This window comes from Topomyia yanbarensis, chromosome 1 (genome assembly GCF_030247195.1).
Source record: "Topomyia yanbarensis strain Yona2022 chromosome 1, ASM3024719v1, whole genome shotgun sequence".
NCBI classification, from domain to species: Eukaryota; Metazoa; Arthropoda; class Insecta; order Diptera; family Culicidae; genus Topomyia; species Topomyia yanbarensis.
The window spans coordinates 10,808,826-10,834,819 of record NC_080670.1 but is presented as its reverse complement, the minus strand read 5'-3'; the positions used below and the strand labels follow the sequence as shown (position 1 = coordinate 10,834,819).

The 25,994-nt window shown below is 42.4% G+C and overlaps 2 protein-coding genes across 3 annotated transcripts in view; one reads left to right on the top strand and one right to left on the bottom strand.

The window, feature by feature from the left end:
- Positions 1-13,007, top strand: part of LOC131693516 (uncharacterized) — a 39,731-nt gene extending 26,724 nt beyond the window's left edge. Inside the window, exon 2 of the mRNA XM_058981411.1 lies at positions 12,622-13,007. Within this exon, the coding sequence (XP_058837394.1) occupies positions 12,622-13,007 (386 nt within the window). The remainder of the gene's footprint in view (positions 1-12,621) is intronic.
- LOC131676869 (mushroom body large-type Kenyon cell-specific protein 1) overlaps positions 1-25,994 on the bottom strand; it is a 398,326-nt gene that overhangs the window by 362,376 nt on the left and 9,956 nt on the right. The window lies entirely within an intron of this gene.

Sequence of the window (25,994 nt, the reverse complement as noted above, 5' to 3'; positions counted from 1 at the left end):
CCTCACTCGCGCGCGTTCTTGCCCATCTTTGGAGTAGCAGAACGACAGAGATAGAAGTCGGTGAACAGTCAGGTTGGAACTCTTAGAAATGCATTCTCGAGAACTGCGACCCGAGAGGAAGAACGTACTGAAGGTTGGATAAATTTTGTTCTAAATATGAACTGACATAGCGTAGTTGGTAAGTTGATTGCCTTGTACGCAGCTCACCTGGGTTCGGTACCCAACACCGAACATAGGGTTAGGCGAACGACTCTAAGCTTACAACCTCTATAATCGAAGAAAAAACTGGACTTGATCGACTTTTGATTAATAACAAAACATGTGGATTGGAGTCTCAGAGATCAGCAACAAACAGCTCACAAATAGTAGGTCCCAAGTGACAACCATGAGTTACTCCCAAATGCTCGCTTTTCACATGTCACCAACTCTTCCGATTCGAGCTCCAATATAAAGTGCATTATCTTTCGCTGAGAAGGATGCTTCTCTTTTGTTCGGGTGGTGGTTGTTTTCGAAGCATTCGGTGGCGTTTTTTTGGGTGCGTCAAATAGTAATGATTTTTTTTTGAGGTGAAAACAGGAAGGCGTACTAAAAATCCGGATTAAAAAACACAAATCCTTCGAAAATATGTATCCCGGTCTGAGCCGCCGGACGAGTCTGTCGTATGTCGAAAATAGATGACGTGCAGCAGGCAGATAGAGAAAAAGAGGTGCATTTTCCTGCCTGGTTCTCCGTTTTTCTTTAATCTTCAAGCAGTGAGTATCCTTGGAAAATGCTGAGGGGAGGAGGAACGAGCTGAAGTGTGGTATGCGAATTTTTTTTCTCGTACGTTTGGGGAGTTTGATGTGCTCAGATTCCACTTTCGGGACTCGTTTGTTCCGCATGAAGTAGAATTCGGTAGAGAAAAAATATTCATCGTCACACATGCTTTTTAAGGGTGGTGTGCACTTGCACCGTCTGGTGATTTTGTTTCAAACGATTACTTCAAGTTTTCCCGCTTGAGCGGGAAATTCGAGATTTTCCACAGACATTGCTTTTTGGTTGAAATTAACGCGCGTGGTGTGGGTAAATTTTTGGAAGCAGACGCACGAAAATCTACGGAAACATGGTCAAATTTTTGCTCTTTCTAGCGGGAGAAAGCGGAAGCTCAAAGAAACTTACTTTAAAGTAAAATCATCGGTCTACAATCACTCTACATTCAAAAGTTTCTCCACTTACTGTAAAACCAAAAAAAATTCTAGAAAAAATTGCAGCTTTTTTAAACCGTGAATGTCATTAAATTCTAATTTTTTTCCATCAGAATACACTCAAGTTTTTTTTTACGCGGTTTTTTTTGCGCGGTATTTTTTTACGCGGTTTTTTTTACGCGGATTTTGAAATTTACGCGGTTTTCATTTACGCGGATTTTGAAATTTACGCGGTTTTCATTTACGCGGTTTTTGAAATTGACGCGGTTTTCATTTACGCGGATTTTGGAATTTACGCGGTATCCATCAATGAGGTTCCCTTTATCGCGGATTCTTAAATTTAAGTGGTCTTCATTTACGCGGATTTTGAAATTTACGCGGTTTTCATTTACGCGGATTTTGAAATTTACGCGGTTTTCATTTACGCGGATTTTGAAATTTACGCGGTTTTCATTTACGCGGATTTTGAAATTTTTAGTTTTAGCTGGACTCAAGTACAACCAACCAAGACTCCGATGAACTAAGAGTCTCAAAATCCAAGTGGTTCGGTTTTCAAGAGCCGGGAATTCGAGTAAGGAGTCGAGTATGAGCGTTTATATGTTCAGGAATCCGAGTAGTGTGAGAGTCCGATGAGCTAAGAGTCCTAGGTTGGTAAATGTCTAAAGTTCCAGGAGTCAAATAGATCAAAAGATCAATGAGTCAAGTTCGAGCGAGGGCAATGTGTGTTGAGGAGTCCAGCCGTTCGAGTTGTCCAAGAGGCCGAGGAGCTAAAAGACCTAGTGAGCCCAAGATCGAAGAGTTTGAGAATGTAAGAAGCAAACAGTACCATTATCCTAGGAGCCACGATTTCAGGAGTCTAATCAGTAAACAGTTAAGTGTCTAGGAGGATTGGAGTCCAAGATTCCATGATCCTAAGTGACCAAGAATCTAAGCGCCCATGTGACTGAATAGCGCAAGGGCTCAGAATCCAAGTGACCAAGAATGCAGGAGTCCTCGAATCCCTCCACGAGCTAACGAGTCTCCAAGTTTAACTGTCAAAGACTCTAGGAGTTCAAGTGTACAAATATCCAAAAGTTCGAAAGAGATCAATCATTCAAAAATCGTAGCTTAAACAGCAGCCCAAGTAACCTTGAGTTCAGTTCAGGTGTTCAGAAGGATCTCAGTTCAAGATTCAAATAAACCAAGTGACCAACGATCTAAACACTCAGCAAAAAGCCTCAGTATCCAGGTAACCAAGAATGCAAGAGTGCTCGAGTCCCAAAGTCCACAAACTGATGAGTCGCCAAGATCAATTGCCGAAGATGGTAAGTATCCCAGACCACTTGGAATCAACTATCCAAAAGTTCGTAAAATTCCAATTATTCAAAAGTTTAAAAGTCTAAGTAGCTAAGTTGTTAAGCTGAGTGCGCGTGGATAACCATCCAGGTGTGACAAGCTTAAGAACCCAGCAGTTAAAAGAAAACAAGATTTCAAGAGACTGTGATGCTGAGACCAAGAATCTAAGTGACCCTGAGTCTAAGAGTGTGTATTTGAATAGGTAAAGAACTCAGACCCCAAGAGTAGACGAGCAAGAGACCGAATGGTCAAAAGAGCCGAAGAGTTTAAGGGAGCAAGAAATGGAGCCCGGCGGGTTATGTGTCTAGGAGTTCCAGTAGTTTTTTTTTAAAGAGGTTTTAACCTTAAGGTCATTCGCATTTTCGAGTTAGAAAAATCTCTTATGAAAAATTTCTAACCCTATGTGTGGGGTCGTGACTCGAACCTAGGTGCGCTACGTACAAGGCAATCGATTTACCAACTACGCTACGCCCACCCTCCGAGTTCCAGTAGTGTCAGTTCCAGAAGTTCTTTATTCATACGAAGAACTAAGAGTTCCAGAACAAAAGTCGGTAAGAGCCCAAAGCTCCAGGAATCGACACTTTAAGAGTTCAATGAGCTAATTCCGAGAGATCCAAATGTCCAAATTTCTAAAAGTTCCAAGTATTCAAAAGTCTGAAAGGTTAAGATGAGTGCGAATGGATAACATACCTGGTGTGGAAAAGTTTAGGAACCCAGGAGTTCAAAAAACCAACTGTCTAAGATACCGAGGCGTTGAACCCAAGGATCCAAGTGAACATGAGTCTAAGAGTCCGTTTGTCTAAATAGGTATGGAATTTAGAGCCCAAGAATCGACGAAGAAGAGTCCAAGAGCCCGAAAAGCCAATTGACTTAGAGCCGGAATGCGTAAAGATATTAGGATCCACGAGTAATCAAGAGTAAGAAGAGCCAAGGCAGTCTTGAGTCAAAGAGTCCTCGAATCACCACGAACTCCCGAGTCTCCATGTGCGTTGATCCCAATAATCCAAGTGACCGTAAATCTAAGAGTCTGTGTGTCTGAATCGGCAAGGGACTCAGAGCCCAAGTGTCGACGAGTAAGAGACTAAGTGTTAAACAGTTCAAGAGATCATGAGACCAAGTTAGCCAGAATAGCCAAGTGTCCGAAGAGCCAAATGACTTAGAGCCGAACTGGCTAAAGGTATTAGAATCCACAAGCCAAAATCCTACAATCCCCCAGTCCACGAATCTACGAGTCTCCCAAGTGACCAACAGTACAAGAGTCTATGCATCTGAAGTACCAAGGCACGCAGAGACCACGAGCCCAAAAAGTCTCGAGTCGAAGAGTTCTTGAGTTGCCACGAACCCTCGAATTTCCGTGTGCGTTGAGTTCAAGCATCCAAGTGACCGTGGGTCTAAAAGCCAGGAGTTCAGATAACCTGGAAGCCGAAAGTTGAAGAGTCCAAACGGCTAACAGTTTAGGTGTCGTGAGGAATCCGAGTCCAAGAATCGAAGTGACCTAATCTGTGACTGAATAACGCAGAGACTCAGAACACAAATGACCAAGAATGCAAGAGTTTGCGAGTCCCCAAGTCCACGAGCTGACAAGACTCCAAGCACAACTGACAAAGACTACAAATATCTAAAAGTTCATAAGGTACCAATTATTTAAAAATCTAAAACTCCACGTTGTTAAGATAAGCGCGAGTGGATAACTGGCTTGGTATGAAATAGTTTAGGAGCCCAGGAGTTCAAAAAACCAATATTCCAAGAGACCGAGGCTCCAAGTGATCATGAGTCTATGAGTATGTTTGTCTAAATAGGTAAGAGACTAGAAGCCCAAGAGTCGATGAACAAGAGACCAAATGTTCAAAAGAGTCCAAGAGTGCGAAAAGCTAAGTGTCCGAAGAACCAAGTGACTTACAACCGAAATGGATAAAGATATGAAGATCGACGAGCCAAAATCCATGAGTCCCCAAGTCCACGAATCTACGAGTCTCCCAAGCGACCAGCAGTCCAAGAGTCTATGGGCCTCAAAAACCAAGGCATGCAGAGTCCACGAATCCAAGAAGTCATTAGTTAAGTCCATGAAGCCTCGATTCTCCATGTGCGTTGAGCCCAAGAATCCAAGTGACCATGAGTCTAAGAGTCGGTGTGTCTGAATAGGTAAGGGACTCAGAGCCCAAGAGTCGACGATCAAGAGACCAGATGTTCAAAACTTCAAGAGTCCAAGAGTCTAAGTGGTCAATTTAGCTAGCAGAGTCCGAAGAGTCAATTGACTTAGGTCTGAAGTCGCCACGAACCCCCCGAATCTCCATGTGCCTTGAGCTCAAGAATCCAAGTGACCATGAGTCAACAGCTTGTGTGTCTGAATAGGCAAGGGAGCTCACATACCAAAAGTTCTAAGACGAGGAAGTGCGCATTATCTTCAACTTACTCGCCAGAGACCAGATGTTCAAAACTTCAAGAGTCCAAGAGTCTAAGTGGTCAATTTAGCTAGCAGAGTCCGAAGAGTCAATTGACTTAGGTCTGAAGTCGCCACGAACCCCCCGAGTCTCCATGTGCCTTGAGCTCAAGAATCCTAGTGACCACGAGTCAACAGCCTGTGTGTCTGAATAGGCAAGGGAGCTCACATACCAAAAGCTCTAAGACGAGGAAGTGCGCATTACCTTCAACCTACTCGCCAGAACACCAGCAAACAGCGTATGTGTGGATAACGGAGTTTTACCTGAATCAAAGTGTTCAAGGGACCATACCGATGGTCCTCGTCCTTGGAAACCTTGGTTATTTTATGGGATATTCCAGATGTGGGTTCCATTTCGAACACCCATTCTAGCTTTTGCGGTGTTTTAGGAGGAAACCTTCATCATTTTTCGAACTATACGGTAGTGTTTCTGTCGGTTTTCCTTTTGCTCGGGATAGACGATAGCGTTAGTAATCCTGAGGTGAATTCTCTGTTTTCTGAAAACAGCGTGCGGAGGTGACTGCTTGAATTGGAATAAATTGGCTGGATTGGCACATTCCCCATGTTATTCGTATATTTCGAGCACTATCTCATCACTAGTGGGTCTGCTCAGAGTGTGGCATCGTCCATGGAGTAGACTTGGGCCTGTCCTGGATATCAGGCTTTTCTAGATCAGCAGGGGTGAGAGCAGCTCCAAGAGTTCCACAAATGGAATCTCTTCATCTTATTGAAACGCAAAGGTCTATACAAACCGATCTATGTTCTATGAGGAGGATGGCTCCGGTGGTTGAACGGAAAGCATTACCGCGTTTCACCCCTGTGGGTCTAATGTCAATCCCAGCCGACGTGTTGACGACACCGACCGACTTGCCATCCTTGGACGAATTTCGAACAGTTTACACAAGTATTCTAAAAAGACGTCATATTTTCGATAAAAAGTTAACGTGGGGCAGCTCACAATGTTGACGGAATGATGGGCAAGCACACATAATCATGCAGGAGCTCCTTATTCAGCTCAAAATACGGAAAAAAAATATTTTTGAATTATATTTTGTTCGACGCCCTGAAGAAGGCCAAATCCATGGGTTGAAACGTTGACAATGACGAAAAAAGAAAGTACAATTTCGAACCATGAGTTAAGCCATTATTTATGGAATCGTTGATAAAAGGACTCAAGTGCCTTCCTTGTGAAGCTCGATCAATGACAATGGCTCCGTTTACCTTTGAACTATTGCCGTCGGAGTTATCTAGCCAGACGTCCTACAGCTAAAAACTTATTCGTTGTCTCAGGGGATTACGTTTTTTCCCTTCCACAAAATGTAATGGAAACAATTTATCGCTCTAGTACTAGCTAATACACCTATTTAGAAGTGAAAAAAATAATTCATAACGCAACTGAACGTTGCAATGTTCCATTACTTCAAAATAGACATTCATCACCCTGGGAGACAGTAAACTTGCCACCCATTACGAAACAGATCGGTTGATCTTTCGCACCTCGTTCGTCATAATCGGAGTCGGCTTTTGTTTTTACGACCAACAGCCAGCCTCTTTATGGTGAAAAAAAACGACCTGAGAAACAAAACCTCTTCAGTCGAAAGATTCGACCATCGAAGCAGGTCGTAAATAAGGCGCGTATGGCGGTCAACGATGGCAGGTACACAGAATGTTTATCGGGTTGTGTAATCCTCCCATTGAAACTGGTTGCTCCAAAATGGGATCTTAATGCAAAGGATTCGTTGAGATTTGTTTCGAAATCTTCCGAAACGGTTTGAATTCGTTTGAGCCGTTCTGAGAATTACGTTCAGACGAAATAGGAAATCGATCGCGGAACTGTCATTCAATTATCGCCAGACAGAGACAAATAAATAACACAATGCTATTAACAAAACAATAAAATGACGCAAACGATGCCTAGCTAAAGAAAATAATCATTTTCATGCTCGTAGCAGTCCTAGAACTCTGTAACCCATCGCAAGCGCAAGCAGTATAAATCTAGGCAAATGTTTTCGAAACAAAATCCACCGCAGAACGCAGTAGGCCACCCCTCACCTCACACATGACACCCAATGGAAAATAAAAACAGGCGACAGTAATTAGAAACTTTTTGTTTTGTTTTCAACAACAACAAAAAACGAAACACAAAAATAATGACAGACACGAAACTCCACTTGAAACTGTCAACCACACGTACGCCACAAAGCTCGCACACACACGTGGTGGGAGATTTGGTTCGCATTTGCGATTGAACACCCTTTCACGTACTACCACGAATCTCGAATAATCTCACCACGTGGTTGTTGTTTGTTTCCCTATGCGTGTGCTTGTGCGTGTGTGTCTGTCAACCAGCCAGTCAGCCAGCCAGCCAGGTTAACGACCCGGTCCCCAAAACGAACAATTTCGAAAATAATGCAAGGATGCATTCCCGCGCCACCACCACCACTCCTCTAACTGACTCTGTCTAAGTGGACGACGACGTCGACGACGACGACTGAACGACGAGTTCAGACTCTTGTTCGAGAGAGTCGAGCAGAAAAAAAACCAAAATCTGCTCACTGTTCAAAACAAAACGCAATAACAAAAGGGAGTGAATGAAGTGCATTTGTGCACCCCTCGCAGAAGAAACACGGGGGTCGGAAAGAGGGGGAATTTGTACTGTTACGACTGCTGCGCCGCAGCATAGAAGCAACCACACCATAATCATCATCAGCCCGAGAATTGGTGACACCTTGTTGAAGAGGGTGTCGAAAATTTTAATGAAAGAGGCCACTAAAAAGGGCGCCAGAGAATGGATGGAGGAAATGAGTAGCACACGGGGTAGAACAAAGGAAAATAGTCATGAAAAGGTGACAGGCTGGATTTTGGAATTTGTTTACATGGAAAATTTCTATTTTCGAGCGAAATGACGAAAACGGGATCGCAGGAAATGGAAATTGTTGAACAAATGTATGCAATACCTAATCAAGATAAAGATGGATTTTTGTGTTTCGTATTCATCTCATCAGTAACTAGCACCAACTTGCGACCAGACACACAATATTCGGTGCATGTCCAGACAACATGCTCGATGTCGTGATAACTATCTCCTACAAGTGCAGAGATCGCTTTTTACAAGTCCAATGCGCCGAAGATGCGCATCCAATATGTAATGGTTTGACTGGATCCGGGATATCATACGAACAAAACCCCAACCTTAAAACAAGGTTTCGTCGACACCAGCGACCAGGTTCCCCAGAAATGTGCCAGATCAATAGGAACTGTAGTTGCACTTGTTTACATTTCTTTGAAAATTTGACTAGCTCAGTTTTCTCCGTAAAGAATTCGATACTCAGCTGAAGAGCCCAAGTAGATAGGTTGTCCAAGGTATTTTGCAGCCTAGAGTTTCAGAGCTCGAGAATCTAAAAGTGCGACAATCCAGGAGCCCTTGAGCGCAAAATTCCGCATAAGTAAAGAGCCTGGTTTGACGATCGAAGAGTCCGAGAGATCAGGAGTCCAATATACTGAGGAACCGACCAAGAGTTTCATAGTGAAAATCTGGAAAGTGGTCAAGAAACCAAGGCATTTTCAAGACCTCGACAACCAGAAGTGTAAGTGGCTAAGTTACCGGGAAGGGTGGTTAGAGTTCGCAAAGAGCCACAAGAGTCTGAGGAACCTTCAGTTTAATAGCTCGTGAGCCTAAAAGTTCGAGAATCGAGGAGCCCTACAGTGCAAAGTTCTACAAAAGCGAGGAGCCGGGTTCGACGAGCGAAGAGTTCGAGAGCTCAGGTTCCAATAAACAGAATCCACGAGTGTCATAGTGAAAACCACGAGTGTCATAGTGAAAATCCGGCAAGTGGTCAAGGCCAAGAACCCAAGTGTGAAAGAGTGCACGAGTTTTCACGTCCATATATCCACAAGTCTCCAAGTTTACGAGCTCAAGTGTCCAAGATTTCATAGAAGTAGATTCCAAGAAGAATTCAAAGGAAGCAGCCAAGAGTCCCAGAAAGTAAAACTTCCAGTGCACCCGTGGCCAAAAGTCCAGATGTCGCTAAGTTTCAGAGGCCATGAGTTCAAGAGTCCTAAAAGTCAAAAGGGCGAGGAGCCGAGTCCAAAAGACAAATGTTCGAGGAATCCATGAGTCCGAGAAGCCTAAAATTCCGCATTACTTCGAAGTCCTTAATGTAGTCAACACTTTGAAGCTGGTTTGCAGAAATTTTCTGGTCAAGCGAGATGGGCTTTCTAGAGTGCCGAAAGCTGATAACACTACATCCAGGAAAACACACCAGTTGTGAATAATATCTAGAATGGTTTGTAGTATTAAGCAGTTGGGTTGATTACGAACGACAAAATTTATTTTAAAATTACCAGCAAAATATAGTTTACTGCCAGGACTTATTACGACGGCTGGGTCGTTAAAGAACATTCAAAATAGCAGTATTCTAAGTATATTACCTTGAGGAACTACTTGACCTATTCGCAAATCTACCAAATGTAGCAGTGCTAATACAAGCAGCGGTTTGACGATGAACGATATGCGATTGATTGTTGATGCTCAGCGCTGTTTTGTTTTCTAACCGGATCTCACATTGAGTTTTATGGAGTGAAGAATGATGTTCGATGTCCGAATATTTGGCTTATATCTGCTGCTGAGTAAAACTATATTAAGAAAAAATATTTATATAAAATGGTGCCAAAACTGAGTCCGTTGGTTGGAGATGGTTAGGCGTTTTAATGTGACGACCAAGAGATAAAGAGACTCGGGAACCCTATCCCAGAGACAAACGAAAGGTGCAGAATTCATATATCGGGACACTCTAAGAGTCCAAGTATTCAAGAGCTCGAAAAGCGTAGGATCCAAGACTTCAAGAACGTCGTGGAGCCAACAGTTCATGAAATCAAACGACCAATCAAGGAGTTCCAGAGTCCATGAGCCCAAGAGTCAAAAATTTCAAAAGCCCGGGAGTTTAGGAGTTCTTGAAGCAGAGGAGCCGAATCCGAGATACCAAACGTCAGAGAAGTTCATGACACAAAAGAGTCGCATGATTCTAGAATCCGAAGAGCTAAAGTATTGTAGAAGCCTAGGATCCAAGAGCTCAAGGCTCCGAAGAGCAAAGAAGCCAAAAACTTAAGTTAAGAAGAGTCCAATGAGACAAGAGTCCACGAGCACAGGAGTCTACCTATTAAAGATCCCAGATTTTTAAGAGACTAAGAAATCGATTCCGAGAGTCTGAAAGTCCAAGACGCTCACGAGTCCGAGGAACCAAGTCATCGAAAAGTCTAGCATTTAAGAGTTCAAGAATCCAAGGAACCAAGAGTCCAAGAGCTCAAGCGACCAAGGGTCCATGGAGCCGAGAGTTCCAGAGTTCATGAGCCCGGGAGTCGAAGTGTTCATAGAGTCCAGGAGTTCAAGATTTCAAAAAAATTACTAACAGAATCCGAAAGTCCACGAGTCCTACGAGGCAAAGAGTTCGAGAAGCGCAGGATCCAAGAGTCCAAAAGCCCAAGCAACGGAGAGTCCAAAGAGTCTCGAGTTTCAAAGTTCAAGGGTATATGAGTTTAGGAGCCTCAGAAAGCGATTCTTAGTGGTTAAAATTTCGAGGATTCGATGATTCGGGGGAGTACAAACGACCGGGGAGCTAAGGTCTGGTAATCATGAGTTCGAGAAGTCTAGGATTAAAAAGTTCAAAAGTCCGGGGAGCCAATAATTCACAAGAGCGACCAAAAGTTAACAGAGACAACAGTTCATGAGTCCATGTGCCCAGTAGATGAAGAGTTCAATAACCTAGCAGTTTAAGAGTGCTAGATGTCAAGAGTTCTAGTAGCCCAGAGTCTGGGAAGTCAAGACACTCAGAAATCAAGATGCCAATAATTGGTTAACGAACTCACGAGTCTTTAAGTTCTCGGGTTTAAGGGTCTAAATATCCATGTGTTCACCAGAGTAGATGATCATGCGACCAAGTGTTGAACATTTTAATATACTAAGTTTTCAAGTTATCAAGAGTCCTAGAATCCGAGAAGTCAAAAGTTCAAGCTTCCTGGACACTATTTAACGCTCAGCGTAGTCTTGTTTTCTTTCCGGATATCACAGTGAACCTTGCAAAACAAACAAAGAGGTTCGAGGTCTTATCGAGGTTTGCTTAGATTCGCATCCGGGTAATACTGTATTGAGACTGGGCATTCTATTTATATCGATGACGCTAAAAGTGAGTTCTTTTGTTGAAGATTGTTAGACGTTTTAATGTGACTATTGAGAGTTCAAGAGACTGAAGAGCTGTGTCCAAGAGACCGATGAAAGTGAAGAATTCATATATCGGAGGAATTCAAGAGTCCAAATAGTCCATAATCCGAAGATTTTAGACTTTGAGAGGCTTAGTATCCAAGACTTCAGGACCCCCAGAGAACCAAAGATGTAGGAGATAACGCGACCAATAATTCAGAGTCCATGAACCCACGAGTCGAGATGTTTAACAGCCCAGAAGCTCAAAAGTTCTTAAAGCTTGAGTTCCTAATCCAAGAGACCAAAAGTTAGAGGAGTCCATCAGACAAGTCCCAGGAGTTCAGAATCCGAAGAGCCAAGTGGTGAAGAGTTCCAAAATCAAGAGACTGAGAAGCCATATCAAAGAAACTAAAAGTCCTTAGCCGCTCATGAGTCCGATGAGCCAAGAGCTCAAGAGTCCAGAGTTCTCAAATGGTTCATAGTTGCTTAGTAGAGTCCGAGAGACCAAAAATCCGATACGTCCATGAGTTGGTGGTGTACAAAAGTCCTAGGAGCCAAGAGCTGGAGAAGCCCAGGATTCAAGAGTCCAAAGGTTCAAGCGACGGAGAGTCCAATGAGTAAGAGTTTCAAAGTTCAGGGGTACATTTCGAGGGGTCGTTGAGTCGGGGGAGCACAAAAATCTGGGGAACCAAGTTCGAAAAACCAAGAGTTCGAGAAGATTAAAATTCAAAAGATCAGCAAGCCGAGGAACCAAGGGTCCAAGTCCCCGAGCGAACCAAAGTCATTGGGATGAAGAGTAGTAGACGAGAAGTTCAAGTACCCAGCACTTCAGTAGTGCTTGGATAGAAGCCTAAAGTGCACTCAAGATAATGATTGGTAAATCTAAGAGTCAAGAGAGCCTCTCAAGTCCACGGGTTAAAGTAGTCAAATGTCTAAATATCCATGTGTTCATCAGAGTAGTTGACCACGAGACCAAGTGTTCGAAAGTACGTCAGCTACGAAAATCCGAGAAGTCAACAGTTCAAGCTTTCTAGCAGCCAAGAGCATAATGGACCAAGAATCTGACAGCCCGAGGAGCCAAGAGTCTAAAAACTACAACAACCAGAAAATCAGCTTCAAGTGTCCACGAGTTAAGGAAGCAGAGATTCTAAGTCCGAAAGGCTAAAAGTATGAGTAGTACATTTATCGCAAGAATCCTAGAGCAAGAGCCTAAAGGACGACAAGTTAAAGTACGTTGCAGTTCAAGAGGGAAAAGCTAGAAATCCTCGGAGCCAAGAGTCCTAAGAACCAAGATCCATGCACTCATGAGTTCTAAAACTCGAGGAGTTACCTGTCGAAAAGTTCAAGCGACCAAAAGTCAAAAGCTTCCAAAATCCCAGCAATCAAAAACGTTCAATAACGAGATCAAGATTTCAAGAGACTGATATTCGGATGGTTCTAGAAGCGATGCTCCTAGTGCGTCCTAGGAGCCAAGTGCGTCCTGAGAGCCAAGTGTGTTCTGGGAGCGAAGCGTGTCCTAGGAGCCAAATATGTCCTAGGAGCCAAGTGTGTCCTAGGAGCCAAGTTTGTCCTAGGAGCCGAGTGTGTCCTAGGAACCAAGTGTGTTCTAGGAGCCAAGTGTGTCCTAGGAACCAACTATGTCCTAGGAGCCAATTGTGTTCTGGGAGCCAAGTATGTCCAAGGAGCCAGGTGTGTCCTAGGAGCCAAGTATGTTCTAGGAGCCAAGTGTGTCCTAGGAGCCAAGTGTGTCCTAGGAGCTAAGTGTGTTCTGGGAGCCAAGTATGTCATAGGAGCCAAGTATGTCCTAGGATCCATGTGTGTCCCAGGAGTCAAGTGTCTTATGAGCTTATGAGCTTAGAATCCAGGAAGTCGAAAGACGAAGAGCACAAGCGGCATAGAGTTCAGTAATCCAAGAGTAAAAGGTCCACGATGCATCAAGTGCACGAACTCTCAAGTTTCCGAGTTCAAGTGTCCAATAGTCTAAATATGCAAGGGTCCATAAGTGCAGAAGACCAACAGAATTAGTTTTCTAAAAGCCATACCACCAGAGTCTACCATGATACCAAAAAAAGTCCAAACCCCTAAGCAACCAACAGTTTAAAAACCCAAGGAGCCAAGAGCCCTAGTGACCAGTGGTCCAAGGAGCCAAGAGCTCGAGAGTCCAAATATTAAAGCATTCCGTATTCGAAGCGTTCAATAGCCCAGAAGAGTTGAATTGTTAAAAAATCTAAGAAGTCGAAAGTACGAGAAGTTTAAAAAACTACAACTGTGCGAGGAGCCTTTAATTCAAGATTTTAAAGATTCAACGTTCCTTTGAAGAGTACAAATGCCGAAGTGGCTCTTGAGTCCAAGAAGAGTCTAAGTGCCCAAAAATTCATGAACCCAAGAGTTCGCAAATCCAAGATCGTCATCGTAGCCGAACATTCCAAGAGTTCCGCGTCATAATTGAATGTATTGTACACTTATAAGTTGCTCGATCTTAGGCCGTCTCCTTGTATGACCACCATACGGGCAACTTCGTCGATTATTCGCAGCCAGCAAGTACGGGTTCCACCCCGAAAACAACGACCACTTCCAGGTTCCCTGCGAAACATAAACTGAGCTGGTCTCTATTACAGCGTTCCCGTTGCATACCGAGTTTTTTTTTACTCGGCTGCCCTCGGCTGATCATTTCGTTTCCTGTGCTGACGTGAAGCCGCTGTAGGCATGCGGCTCCTAGCCTACTATGTCGCTCTTTAGCACTGGATGTCGAATCATCCATTCGGGTGATTTTCTCAGTATCTTCAATTCAATCGAACATACTTGAACGATATAAATAATAATGGGAGATCACGTTTGACCCGTCGTTAGATTGAAACACAAAATATGTTTTAGTTTTAGGGATTTAGCGTCAAGCCGGAGCTAATATATTCCGACAAAAAGTTGTCGGTTTCTGATGAGACGAAGTCGAAACGCATCTATGACTTTATTAAGTTAGGATTTGTGCCTTTCACGCACAAAGACTTGTTTCACTAAAAATTTTCGCCTTGCGAGAAATTTTGGTGTTTACTTAATTTTTCTCCTTAGTGGGAAATATAACATTGTACGATATACTGAATACGTGTCAATTTCAATCCAAACTTAATCGTGGAACCGATTATAATTATAATTGAGATAGACTGTTCGACGAGGAAATGTTCTCTATAATACCGTTGGCTTTGTGTCTTTCTAAAATGGATTTTTGAAAAATCGCTGGAGCTAACACCTACTACGTCACGAGACAATTTTTTTCGTATGGGATGACCAAATTAGTTTTAGAATTCTTTTGTTCTTAATACCGCCGCTGGACAGCTTACTTATAATACTACTACTAAGGACGAGATTTTTGTGAAATACTGAATATAAATATTTGTTCAAGCCACCGAATAGTAGGAATGGTCGTTACAGTCTAAAAACTGACAAATCGCTTAAAACTCTCGAAATTTAGTTATTAAACTACCAGTTGGTGATTAATCAGATAAGAGAACGGTGTCGAAAATTGATAGGAATTGCCTCTCGTTTCCTCTTTTATGTCATTCTGAAATGTGTTTTTGAAAAATCGCTGGAGCTAACACCTACTACGTCCCGAGACAAAGTTTTTTATTGGTATGGGGTGACCAGATAAGTTTTAGAATTTTTTTATTCGTTATACCGCCGGACAGTTTCTAATACTACTACCAAGGACAAGTTTTTTTGAAATACTGAAAATAAATATTTGTTCAAGCCACCGAATAGTAGAATTGGTCGTTACAGTCCAGTTAAATCGCTTAAAACTCTCTAAACCCAATTATTAAACTACTAGTCGGTGATTAATTCGATAAGAGAACGATTTCAAAAATTGATAGGAATTGCCTCTCGTTTCCTCTTTTGTGTCTGCACTCCACTCTGCATCGAATGTTTTGTCTGAGTTGCATAACAATCCAAAATGAAATTCTAAACGAAAGCGAAACTCCTTGAGCTTTGACTTCGTCGCGGGCAGCAAATTCAAGTAGTAGGTGTATCCATGGCAACGAGCAGCAGAGAAACGATCGGCTATCCGGATATGTCATCGACTTTCAAATTTTCCATTCTGCGCTGAGTATTGCCAAGATGGATCACGAAGAGGTGGTGGCAGTCGGTTTCATGCTTCAACCGAAACTTGTGACAAATTAAATTACCATCTCAAATTGAAAATTTTCCAGTTTCCATTCCCGCCACCTCCTACCAACACTATCCCGGTACGCATGTGAACTGCATTTACTGGCCCGCCGAGTGCGGCTTACTTGGATGGATTTGGTTGAAGTTTTAAGATTGATCTATCTCATTGACAATTCAGCAAGTTTGTTGTTTTATGTGTGTGTGTGCGTGCAATCGGTGTGAGAGAAACAAATGCAAAATCAATTCGGCTTTCGGCAGTACGCTGCTCTCCAGATGCAGATTTGTGTTGCTGCGCGCCGCCAAGTATTGCAATGCAACTGGGTCAAGTAGATTCAAATCCTGCATCCGAAAACACGGAGTGCAGTTTTTTGCGTTGTTGACTGGTGATATGTTTTGAGGTTTGAATTTAGATTGCGTTGTTCGGTGTAGTGATGCACTGAATTGGGAGAAATTTTTTTGAATTTAAATCCATATTCGACTCGTATCTTTTCATTGATTATAGTCGAAATCAACCCTGCGATGTAAGTCGTTCTATGCTGAATCGATTTTTGAAATAATAATGTTCGGGTTCATGGAAATATGACCGAAGTTAAATTATTCTCATATGTTCCCCAAGGAAGTAACTTAGGTGCATTGATATTTGTTATGTAACTCAACGAGTTTCCAGTAAGATGATGAACGTAAGACATGCTAGCTTTTGCATCAGTTGCTAATCTAATGTTTACTTCTGCTTCATACTTTCTTCGAAATTCAAACTTTTTCATTCCTATAACTGCCCACAGAGCGTCACAACAAAAACCTTGCCCCGTAATTGACTTTACCATATTCAACTAAGTCACGTTGCAGCACCATCACACCCAAACTAGCAACATCCATCCTTCCCCCTTCTCTTCTTATTCTATTGGGACAAATTTGAAGTGCTGCTGCAGTTCCGATGCGACACAGAACCAAATCAGTTTATGTAAATAGAAGAAGAAAAAATACTAAAACAAGGCCACTCCGCCGACTAGATAAAATGCGTCCGTCGTTTTTTCGCGTATTGTTTGTGACCCGTTTTCGAAGAACTGTCTGCAGAACAATCGTTGGCCTAGATACTTTTCACCTCTCTTTCCGCTCTCTGACTCCGACTCCTTCATGCAGTGTACAGTGGCTGATGGTCAGTGAAATTCGTGTCCTAAAATCCCGATCGAAGCAAGCCGTTTTTTTTTTCTATTTTCGAACTGTCACTAAAAACTATCGATTCGGTCGAGCTCTGATGGTTAGAAGGTTTCCATTGGGATATTGTAGGGGGAGTGAGGGGGCGTTACTAGTAAACACGCGAGAGTGATAGTGTATGGAGCAGCAACAACATCAACAAGTAGGTAAATAGACAGACAGACAGAGAAAGAGTGTCGTTCATACCTACCACGTTGATTATATGCAGTTTATTGACAAAAACCCGACTGACAGCGCCACATCGTCACTCACCTAAATTAATTTAATTGAAAATTATCGTTCGAGCGTGCGGGGACTGTGCGCGAACTGCTCTCCTAACCATGTACTAAGTAGACGGTAGTCCGCTTCGAGGGAGTGAGTCAGTGTGTAGGTGTGTCCTCGTGTGTATTAGCTTTTGTCATTTTCGGTCTTTTGTTGGCTACAATTTGGTACAAAACTAAGCAGAACGAACAGGCAGACAGGGAGGGAGTGGGAGAGAGAGAGACGGAAACACAACCTAGTGGATGATTTTTAGTTTCTTTGTTTTGGTTCGCGTGATGCGCTTTTGTGGGGATGCATTTGCGTGCAGCGTGTACTTTTTAGCGACTTGTTCTTGTTTTTCGTGTTCGCCATGTTTTTGTAACGTTGACACCGATGCGCAGTATTACTGCAATAATGAGGTGAAACTGGACAATTTTAACTTTTTTGCATACATTTTTTCTCGAAAGCATGAAATCATGTGCTGATTTGGTTGATGATTGCGTATAAACGTTAGTTTTCGGATGAAGTGATACAAAAAATCGAGGTGAGCAAAGCTCTGTTGTCGTCGAATTTGTTTCAATATGATAACGAGCTTTTCTTATTTTTGCTTCCGCCAGATTGAATCATTACTTGTTTACACAGTAAAAAAAATCAATCACAAATTTATCGCTGTTTCCTTCGGTAAACTTTTAACGAATTGGGGCCAACACCCGCATTTTTAGTGTGGAGTTCACCGTCGTTAATGAGGTTTCAAAAACTGATTCTTGCCAATCTTCCTAGCTAAAAGCCAAAAATCACTGCTGTAGCAGCGAACTCGATGATAATTTAGCTTTGTCGAAAATTGTAGGAAGCAGCCTTCTGCACCGTCAGAAACAGTCAGCAAAATTAGTTATGGAATTTGCGCCTCAACGTCGTCTCATCAGAATCCGACACTAGCTTAGTGACAGGACTAAATTAGCGCCGGATTGAGGCAAGCTCCGAAGACGGAGACACAATTTGTGTTCCTGTGCAAATCTCTAATCAAGCGTGACGTCCCGCAAGAAAAGATACTGTGTTTAAGCTGATGAGAACCAGTGAAATCGAAACTTGGTTCGGCTTAACAGGAGAATGCTTAGACAGTTCACTAAGTCGGTGTCGGACTCTGATGAGACGAAATCGAAATGAAAATTCCATAACAGATTTAGTTATAGGTTTTGTGCGCAAAAATGGTCATACCAAATTTTCTCCTTCGTGGAGAAAAATTAGTTTACACCTTCTATCCTTAGGGAGAAAAACAGTATAGTGGCGTCCGTTAACAGTAGAAGAAGGATAATAACTTAACGAGTTCGAGTTTCGACTTTGTCTCCTCAGAATCTAGCACTTAACCGAGAGGCACCAACTTGAAGTTAGTCCAAAATTGGAAATACAACATGCGAACACGCCTGAACGACTTTCATCTTTCGAAATAGAAGTGTTGCTTGCCCTTAGGTGTGAATGTGATTTTAAATCAATTTCTTTGGGGAGGAATATTGTGTGATATAGTCACGTTTCCATTATTATTTCGTTTGTTACAGTTACGAAATCTGGAAATTGTAAATAGACGAATCTTGGTCGCCCTGTCACAAAGGGTCAGCCGGGCAAAGAAATTGATTCCGCCACAGGAAACAAAATCTGGCTTCTTTTGTACGTGCTCTCCGCGCTATCCGAAATTTCTAGGTAGACGCTTGTTGGTCGCCCTGCCACAAAGGGGACAGGCGAATAAAGAAGTTAATTCCCCTACATGAAAAAATCTGTCTTATTTATAATGTGATCTTCGCGCTATCGTTTGTTGCGTTCACGAAATCAGGAAATTCCCGCAGGATGCATCTTGGCCTCTCTGTCTCAAACGATCAGCCGGGCAATGAAATAAATTTCGTAACAGGAAAAAATCTGCCTTTTTAGGGTGCTCTTCGCGCTATGGCTTTCTAAGTCTTGTATATATAAATCAAACGGCTTGATTTTGAATCATCCGACGCTTCGGCCATTTTTGGGGGCCTTTTTCATTTGAGGAGCTCATGAAATCCGGAAATTTTAGGCCTCTCTGTCGCAAAAAGCTCAGTCGGGCAAACAAATAGATTCCGCTATAGGAAAAAAATCTCACTACGTTTTACGTGCTCTCCACGCTATCGTTCGTTGCGTTTATGACATTCGTAAATTCTAGGAAGAGACATTTTGGCCGCCCTGTTACAAAGGGTCAGCCGGACAACAACAATAGTTCCGCTGCAATAAAAAATCTGGTTTCTTTTTACGTACTCTCCACGCTTTTATTTGTTGCGTTTTCGAAATCCGGGAATACTAGGTACACGCATCGTGGTCTCCTTGTCTCAAATGAAAAGACAAAGAAACTAATTCCGCTACAGAAAAAAATCTACCTTCGCTTTGACGTGCTCTCCATGCTATCGTTTGTTGCGTTTACGACATCCGTAAATTTGCCGCCCTGTCACAAAGCGTCAGCCGGGCCAAAAAATTAATCCCCGCTACAGGAAAAAAATCTTCCTAGTTTTTTACGTGCTTTCCGCACTATCGTTTGTTGCGTTTACGAAACCCGGAAATTCTAGGTAGACGCATCTTGGCCGCCCTGTCACAAAGGGGCAGCCGGGCAAAAAAATTAATTCCGCTACATGAAGAAATCGGCCTTAATTATTATTACGCTCTCCGCGCTATAGTTTATTGCGTTTACGAAATCAGGAAATTATAGGAGAACGCATCTTGTCCTCTCTGTCACAAAGGGTCAGTTGGACACTGAAATAAATTTCGCAACAGGAAAAAATCTGCCTTTTTTGATTGCTCTTCGCGCTATCCTTTATGATTGGCTTTCTAAGTCTTGTATATATAAATCAAACGGCTTGATTTTGAATCATCCGACGTTTCGGCCGTTTTTGGGGGGCCTTTTTCGTTTGTTGTGTTCACGAAACCTGAAAATTTTAGAAGCATCTCCCCGCTACCGTTTATTGTGTATATGAAACCAGGAAATTCAAATTCAAGATAGACGCATCTTCGCCGCCCTGTCACAAAGGGTCAGCCGGGAAAATAAATCGTTTGTTGTTCCTACGAAATCCGGAAACTCTAGGTAGATGCAGCTTGGTCGCCCTGTCACAAAGGGTCAGCCGGCAAATTAATTATTTTTTATTTATTAAGGGCTATCCGCGCTATTATCATGGAATAAAATATAGCATAATTCGTTGCAATTAATTCTGCCAGGTCGGCAACTTCTACATACTGTCTTGACAGTATGCTAATCGCGGAGCGGAAATTCCGTCGCTTTCAAACAGCTCGCTTCAAGTATTTATACATTTATACATAATCGGGAAAACTGGTGTTGGTGTAAATGTTCAAACTTATTCCGATTTTTGTATGACAGCCCTGATCAGAGCATTTGATGTCAGAAAAAAATCGATTTCGTAGACAGGCCTTCATCCAAATGCCGTCTGCTATTAGCACAGGATAGAAAAAAAAGGATTTTTTCACTATATCATCAAAAAATCTAACGCTGATTGCTCCTAAAACGCTCTCTAACTACAACTATTCGAAGACTCTCTAACGGTGGCACAACTGCTGGCCGGGCCAAATTCATTTCAAATGCAGTGCCCACCGTTCTCCGAAATAGTCCGTCTGGTATGGAATGTATGTAACCCAGATGCCATCGCCCTCATTGACCACCATTGAGATAGGGCCATAAATCAAAATCTATTTTTTCCTTGCAATGTTTGGATCTTGAGCTCATTACTAATTTTGCTGGACGCCTCTGAGGGTGCTTACAGAGTGGCGGCAAGAAGCTGAGCTGGGAACGGTACTGAGATTATGATGCGAGATGAGAGAAACCTGCTACACAACACACGCGCGCCTCCAGTGGTAAGAACTGGAATCCTTTGTCAGCAGATTGTTCACAATTCTACTAGGAACAGCTGGTTCAGATTTCATCACCGTAGAGTTTCGGCTTGCAGTGTAGCTTAAAATGGGTCCCGAAAAAAGGAAAAAAATGGCTGGAAAAGAACCTGTGTTAGCGCATCCCACAGATATTCAAGCGTATTACATATTACCGCGGATTGATCTTTCGAACGAATGCGGTTTGATCGAATCTTGATTTTGCTGCCGACTAATTGAGAATGCAAATCACATTCGTTCGAAAAAGCGATTCGTCTCAGCGCGGAATAAGCTTCCGACCGTGCAGCAACATGCTGCTCATTCGACTAGCCAACGATGAATGAAGCACAAAAGTACAATATTCGATTAGGTCTCTTAGGTGTGTCATACTGACGGCTCTGACTGACATAGACTGGAAAATTCTAGAGCATTTATTCAAAACGACATATCTACAGTGAGTTACCCTCTTTGTTTACTTTCTCTTTCGTTTTTTACGGAGTCACTATAACACTTTTCACTTATTTTACAGTACAGATCGAAAGACGGTGGCTCTAACTAGCATATTATGCAAAGAGTTGAGGGATAAATGTTGAAGCGACCGATTTATTAACAGAAGAGAAAGTAAACAAAGAGAGTAACTCATTGCAAATATGTCTTTTTGAAAAAAACGCTCAAGAATTTTGATTTTCCGCGTCGCTTTCGGAATATTTTCTGAAGATCAGTTTTTGCGTGATTTATTGAAGACATACATTGTGTACTTCCATTCAGTACTGTGAAAGTTATTAAAGTTCCACCCTTTTGTTTCTTCTGAAATTTTGAAAAATAAGTCGTGGTCACGATAGAACGTAGTTCGGTGGTTCGTTTCAAAGTCAGGCTTCCTTACTCCTACATGGACGCCCTGAAGATCTGCACTAACTCAACGCCACGACTAGCAGTAGTCATCAAAATGGTCGAAAGGATTAGCGTCGACATCGGTACGGAGTTCGACCCAAATCTGTTCCGTTGTTATCTTGAGCGATTGGCGGTAACTGGGGGAGGAGGGCTACGAGATGGAAAGATGGAAGCTACGATAGATACGGTAGCTCGGTACACGGTTCGTTGTGAATCGTGCAAGTATTCTGGATTCAGCTGGCTTTTAGGAAGTCTTGAACCGAGTGACCTGTATCCTGAAGTCGTTGCTAAACACGCGAAGTAAGATCGGACTTCAATGATCGGAGATCACCCTGGCAACAGTAAGGTGTAAATAGCTTGTCCACGGGAAACGTTCTACGGTATCGACGCTCACTAACATATTATCTGTGTAGTTTCTTGGTGACTAATACGGCCAGCTGAATATCTCCGCGCTAAACGAGCTCCTTTCAGACTGGCTACCAGCTACCTGTTTTCATCGCTCCACTAGAAGCCTATTGGCACCGCTGGTCTGGCTCCTGGATCATACACCCGGTGGATGTGACCATCCAGAACAATGGAACTCTGACGAAAGTGGATCAACACGGCACTCAATAAGGACTGGTCAGTACTCTTGAATAGTGTCGTATTGGCAGAACATTTAGTGTTTCTTGATTGTTGGCTGCGTCCCAGATCATTCTTGGTTTCTTGGGTTGTTTTCAAAAATAAGTGGTTTGGTATACTGGATGGGCAACGTACAAAATATCGTACAAAAATAGCGCCACCTGCGTCACTCGTAAAACGTGAAGATCGCGATCATTCGGGAGTCACCAAGAAATAAGTGGAAATCGATCTTCGCCTGAGTTTTTTAAACATTATTCTTTCATTCAAGTACGAAATTATTCATATTAACATTAGCTAATTACTTTTTCTATAGGATCATGACAAGAAGCCACATGGAGAGTCCACGTTACATTGTAGTACGGTATGTTCTACGAAGATTGTGGACGAAAACAAAATTTAAGTTTGATAGCAGCGTGAACATCATTCAACTTGTGTGTTTGAAATGCAGGTAATATTTTATATTCTTGAACTACGTTATTTATTTATTTTTTACTTTTTAGTATTTCAGCAACTGTCAAATTAACTCAGCTGTTTTAATAGAAATAATAGAAATAGCCTTGAAAAGAAAACATTCAATGTGATCCGAGAAGAAGCTGCAAGAGAAATAGGACACCGTTTATTGGTATCAAACCCAGAAAAGAAAGTGCTCAAGTTTCTCTGGAAATACTTTCGGCAGAAATTTGAAAAAGCGGCGAACAAATCATCACATTTTCAGGTAAGGCCTACAAACTATAAGTATATGTGATCACTCTTGAATTGATATGTAGATGGGAAATGGGATTGAGTAAAATCGAGGAGCTATATTGGCACGCGCAGAGAGAGAAAGCGTAATCTTTGTTATAAAAAACAATACAGAAGGTAAGGTAAAGAAATATAGAATTTAAAAACCAGTCGTCTGTTAGGGATTAGGAATATATAAATAACAATATGTATCACTAAGAATGATAATTTCCTTAATAATATATTTCATGACAAAATTAGTTAACAGTTCATAATCTTCTTTAAACCTTCTGCGATACAACATGTCCAAGAAAAACCAAAACAAGCTTAGAACCGCTGATGATTCAGTCGATTGAGAAACGGGATCTTGAAACAAATTATGAACAAATAGAATAGTGTGGGTAGATCTACAAATCGTGTTTACAGCAAAATACATATCCTTCCAAACCGAACCATTTCGAAGCGATCATATAACAATACTCTTCATTCATTGTTATCGACAGATCTATAAAAATCAGAATTTCCCGGAATTAAAAATTCCAGTCTAGCATGCCAACAAACCATTCCAACTTCCAATCCGTCATGAATAATAGATTTGACAGTAAACAACGACAACAGCAGTAGGAGCAAAACAACAGCAACAGTCCCGATGACGGCACTCTATGACAGCGTGAAACGTGTTCGGCACGACGGCCATTTGTAAAAATTTGGTGGAATTTTCCACTGTACGAAAAAAAATACGGCTAAGGGGCCGTACACAAATGACGTAGCTTTTTTCTGGCGATTTTCGACTCCTCCCTCCCCCCTCGTAGCATTTGGTCACAAAATTCTAACCTCCCCCTTGTAAATGACGTAGCATATCTCTAAACACCCCCCCCCCCCCCCAAACGTAACCGGGAGATGAAAAAATTACATATGTTTTTCAATTCTTTTAAATATATGTCCTTACAAAATGTTTGACAACTTTTATCAACATTTTCATTATAACAGCAAATTACCTACAAAAGAAGCCCATTTCATGACAAATATAGTGTGGATAGTTTTGTTTAGAATTTTACATGTCATAAAGCATGAAGAAAAGTTCACAAAGCTGCAGCTGCCAACGATTTTAGGAAGCATAAGCTCAACTAAATTACTGAATTTTCTTTGATTGAATCCGAAAGAAAATTTAATTCAGCTACCAAAATAAGTCTACTAGTTAGAAATATTAGCTAACTAATGTGGAAATTTAAATCCGCATGAAAAATCTATCCTTTTCTTTGCGAGCCTGCCATTCCGCGAACAGTAAAATTTACAAAATGAAAAACCGCGTGAAAATCAACTTAGGAATGGAGGAACATTAAATTGTTTTCTCTAATTAATGGGTTTTGATGCCCGCCAAAAAAATTAAACTTAATGCTACGTCGCACAACTTCTGATCCTACCCTCCCCCTCGTCACACTTCGTCACAAATTTGGTGTACCCCCCCTACCCCCTAAAATGCTACGTCATTTATGCATGACCCCTAATGGTCCGACCGACCACATCAGCCGAAGTTATTATCGCCAATCAAATACATTCACACCCATACATCGACTCTCTTTCCTACACACACACACACACGGTCGAGTGCAGAGCAACAGTAAGTGATCAAATAGATGCCGAAAACGCGAAAACCTTCTTCTGCTCCGTCCGCCCATTGCCCGAGTTCACCCGTGACGGAACTAGGGCCACAACCATCATCATAGGTTGTTATGAACTTTTCAAATCGCAGCAACCCATTAACATTTGCTATAGGAGAAATAGGATGGACAAGAAAAAGAAGCCAACCTTAACTCCGCACCGCGCAGTAGTCCAGTTTCGATTTTTAGGGCAAGCAAACGAACTTTGCTAAAGTGAAGGAACCGTACGTACGTACGTACGTAAAGTGTGTATTGGAAGAAAACGCGAACCTCCGGTTCGGTTTCCTATCAGTTTGTGCGCCCGGCCCGATAGTGCTGCCGGTGCAAGCGAGACGGAACATCACCACCAGCCACAGCTATAACTATAAAGGAAAGATGATAATAATAATAGTTCGACCGACTGAAAGAAACGGAAAAATAGAATTCACCATTATCGTTGCCACCACCACCACCATCATCATCACCACCCGTTCCAGCCGCTGTGGAACTGACCAAAGCAGCACCGCCAAGACCAAGGCAACCTTCACCAAGATCGGCTACATGGTCTCCGCCGCGGTCCGAGAGCCACGAACGAAAAAAAAAACGCCATTGACAAGCCAGTGGTGAGTATTCAACATGTGAGATCGACTCGATGGTGTCAGACTCTGTTTGTGTTTGTGTGTGTGGTTCGGTGGTGAATTTCCGAAATAGATCCGACCGCAATAGGGGAAGGGGTAGGTTGAAGAAAGATACGAGGAGGAGATACTAAACTAGCTACAATGGAAACTTGAATTAAATATTCTAGTGGAAAAGTAGACCCGTCGAGGTGTGCGAGCGGTTGGTTGAGGCGGAGGTAGGAACATGTTTCAAGGCTATTCGAGCGTGTTTGGTCGAGAATCGTGTGTTTTTCGGTTGGCTTGAAAACAGATTGCTGAGTTGCACTGAACAAACCTACAATTCGCTGCTAGTTAGTTGGGAATCGGAATATGGTAGGCGAGGCGCGCGAACTGATTGGCAACGAAATTTTGATGATGCCCGAAAAAACCGACCGACTGCCGAAATATAAATTATCCCCGCCCACTGCGTGCGGAGTGAGTGCGAAGAATGCGATAGACCAAAAAGATTGTTTTGGATTGATGTGTGTGCGTAATAACTAGTGTTGTTGCAAAATGGCCTACTGACGATTTCGGGGCTGAACTTGTGGGACACACTTGTTTGGCACATAACACATACTCGCCCATTAGTATGAAGCGCATTTGGCCACTTGGAGACGCGCACGATAGTAATTGATGGTGGCTCTATTTGCTGATTGAACACGCAAACTGTTGAGGAAGGGTTGCCAGGGGATGGACGCTAGGAAAATGTAGACCTGGTGAGCAAGAAATCTAGGCCCGTGAATGTGCACAAACTTTCAAAATAGCGCTAGGACGTTTAGGATAGACTTTCGAGCTTCGAAGAAGCCATATGAAGGGGGA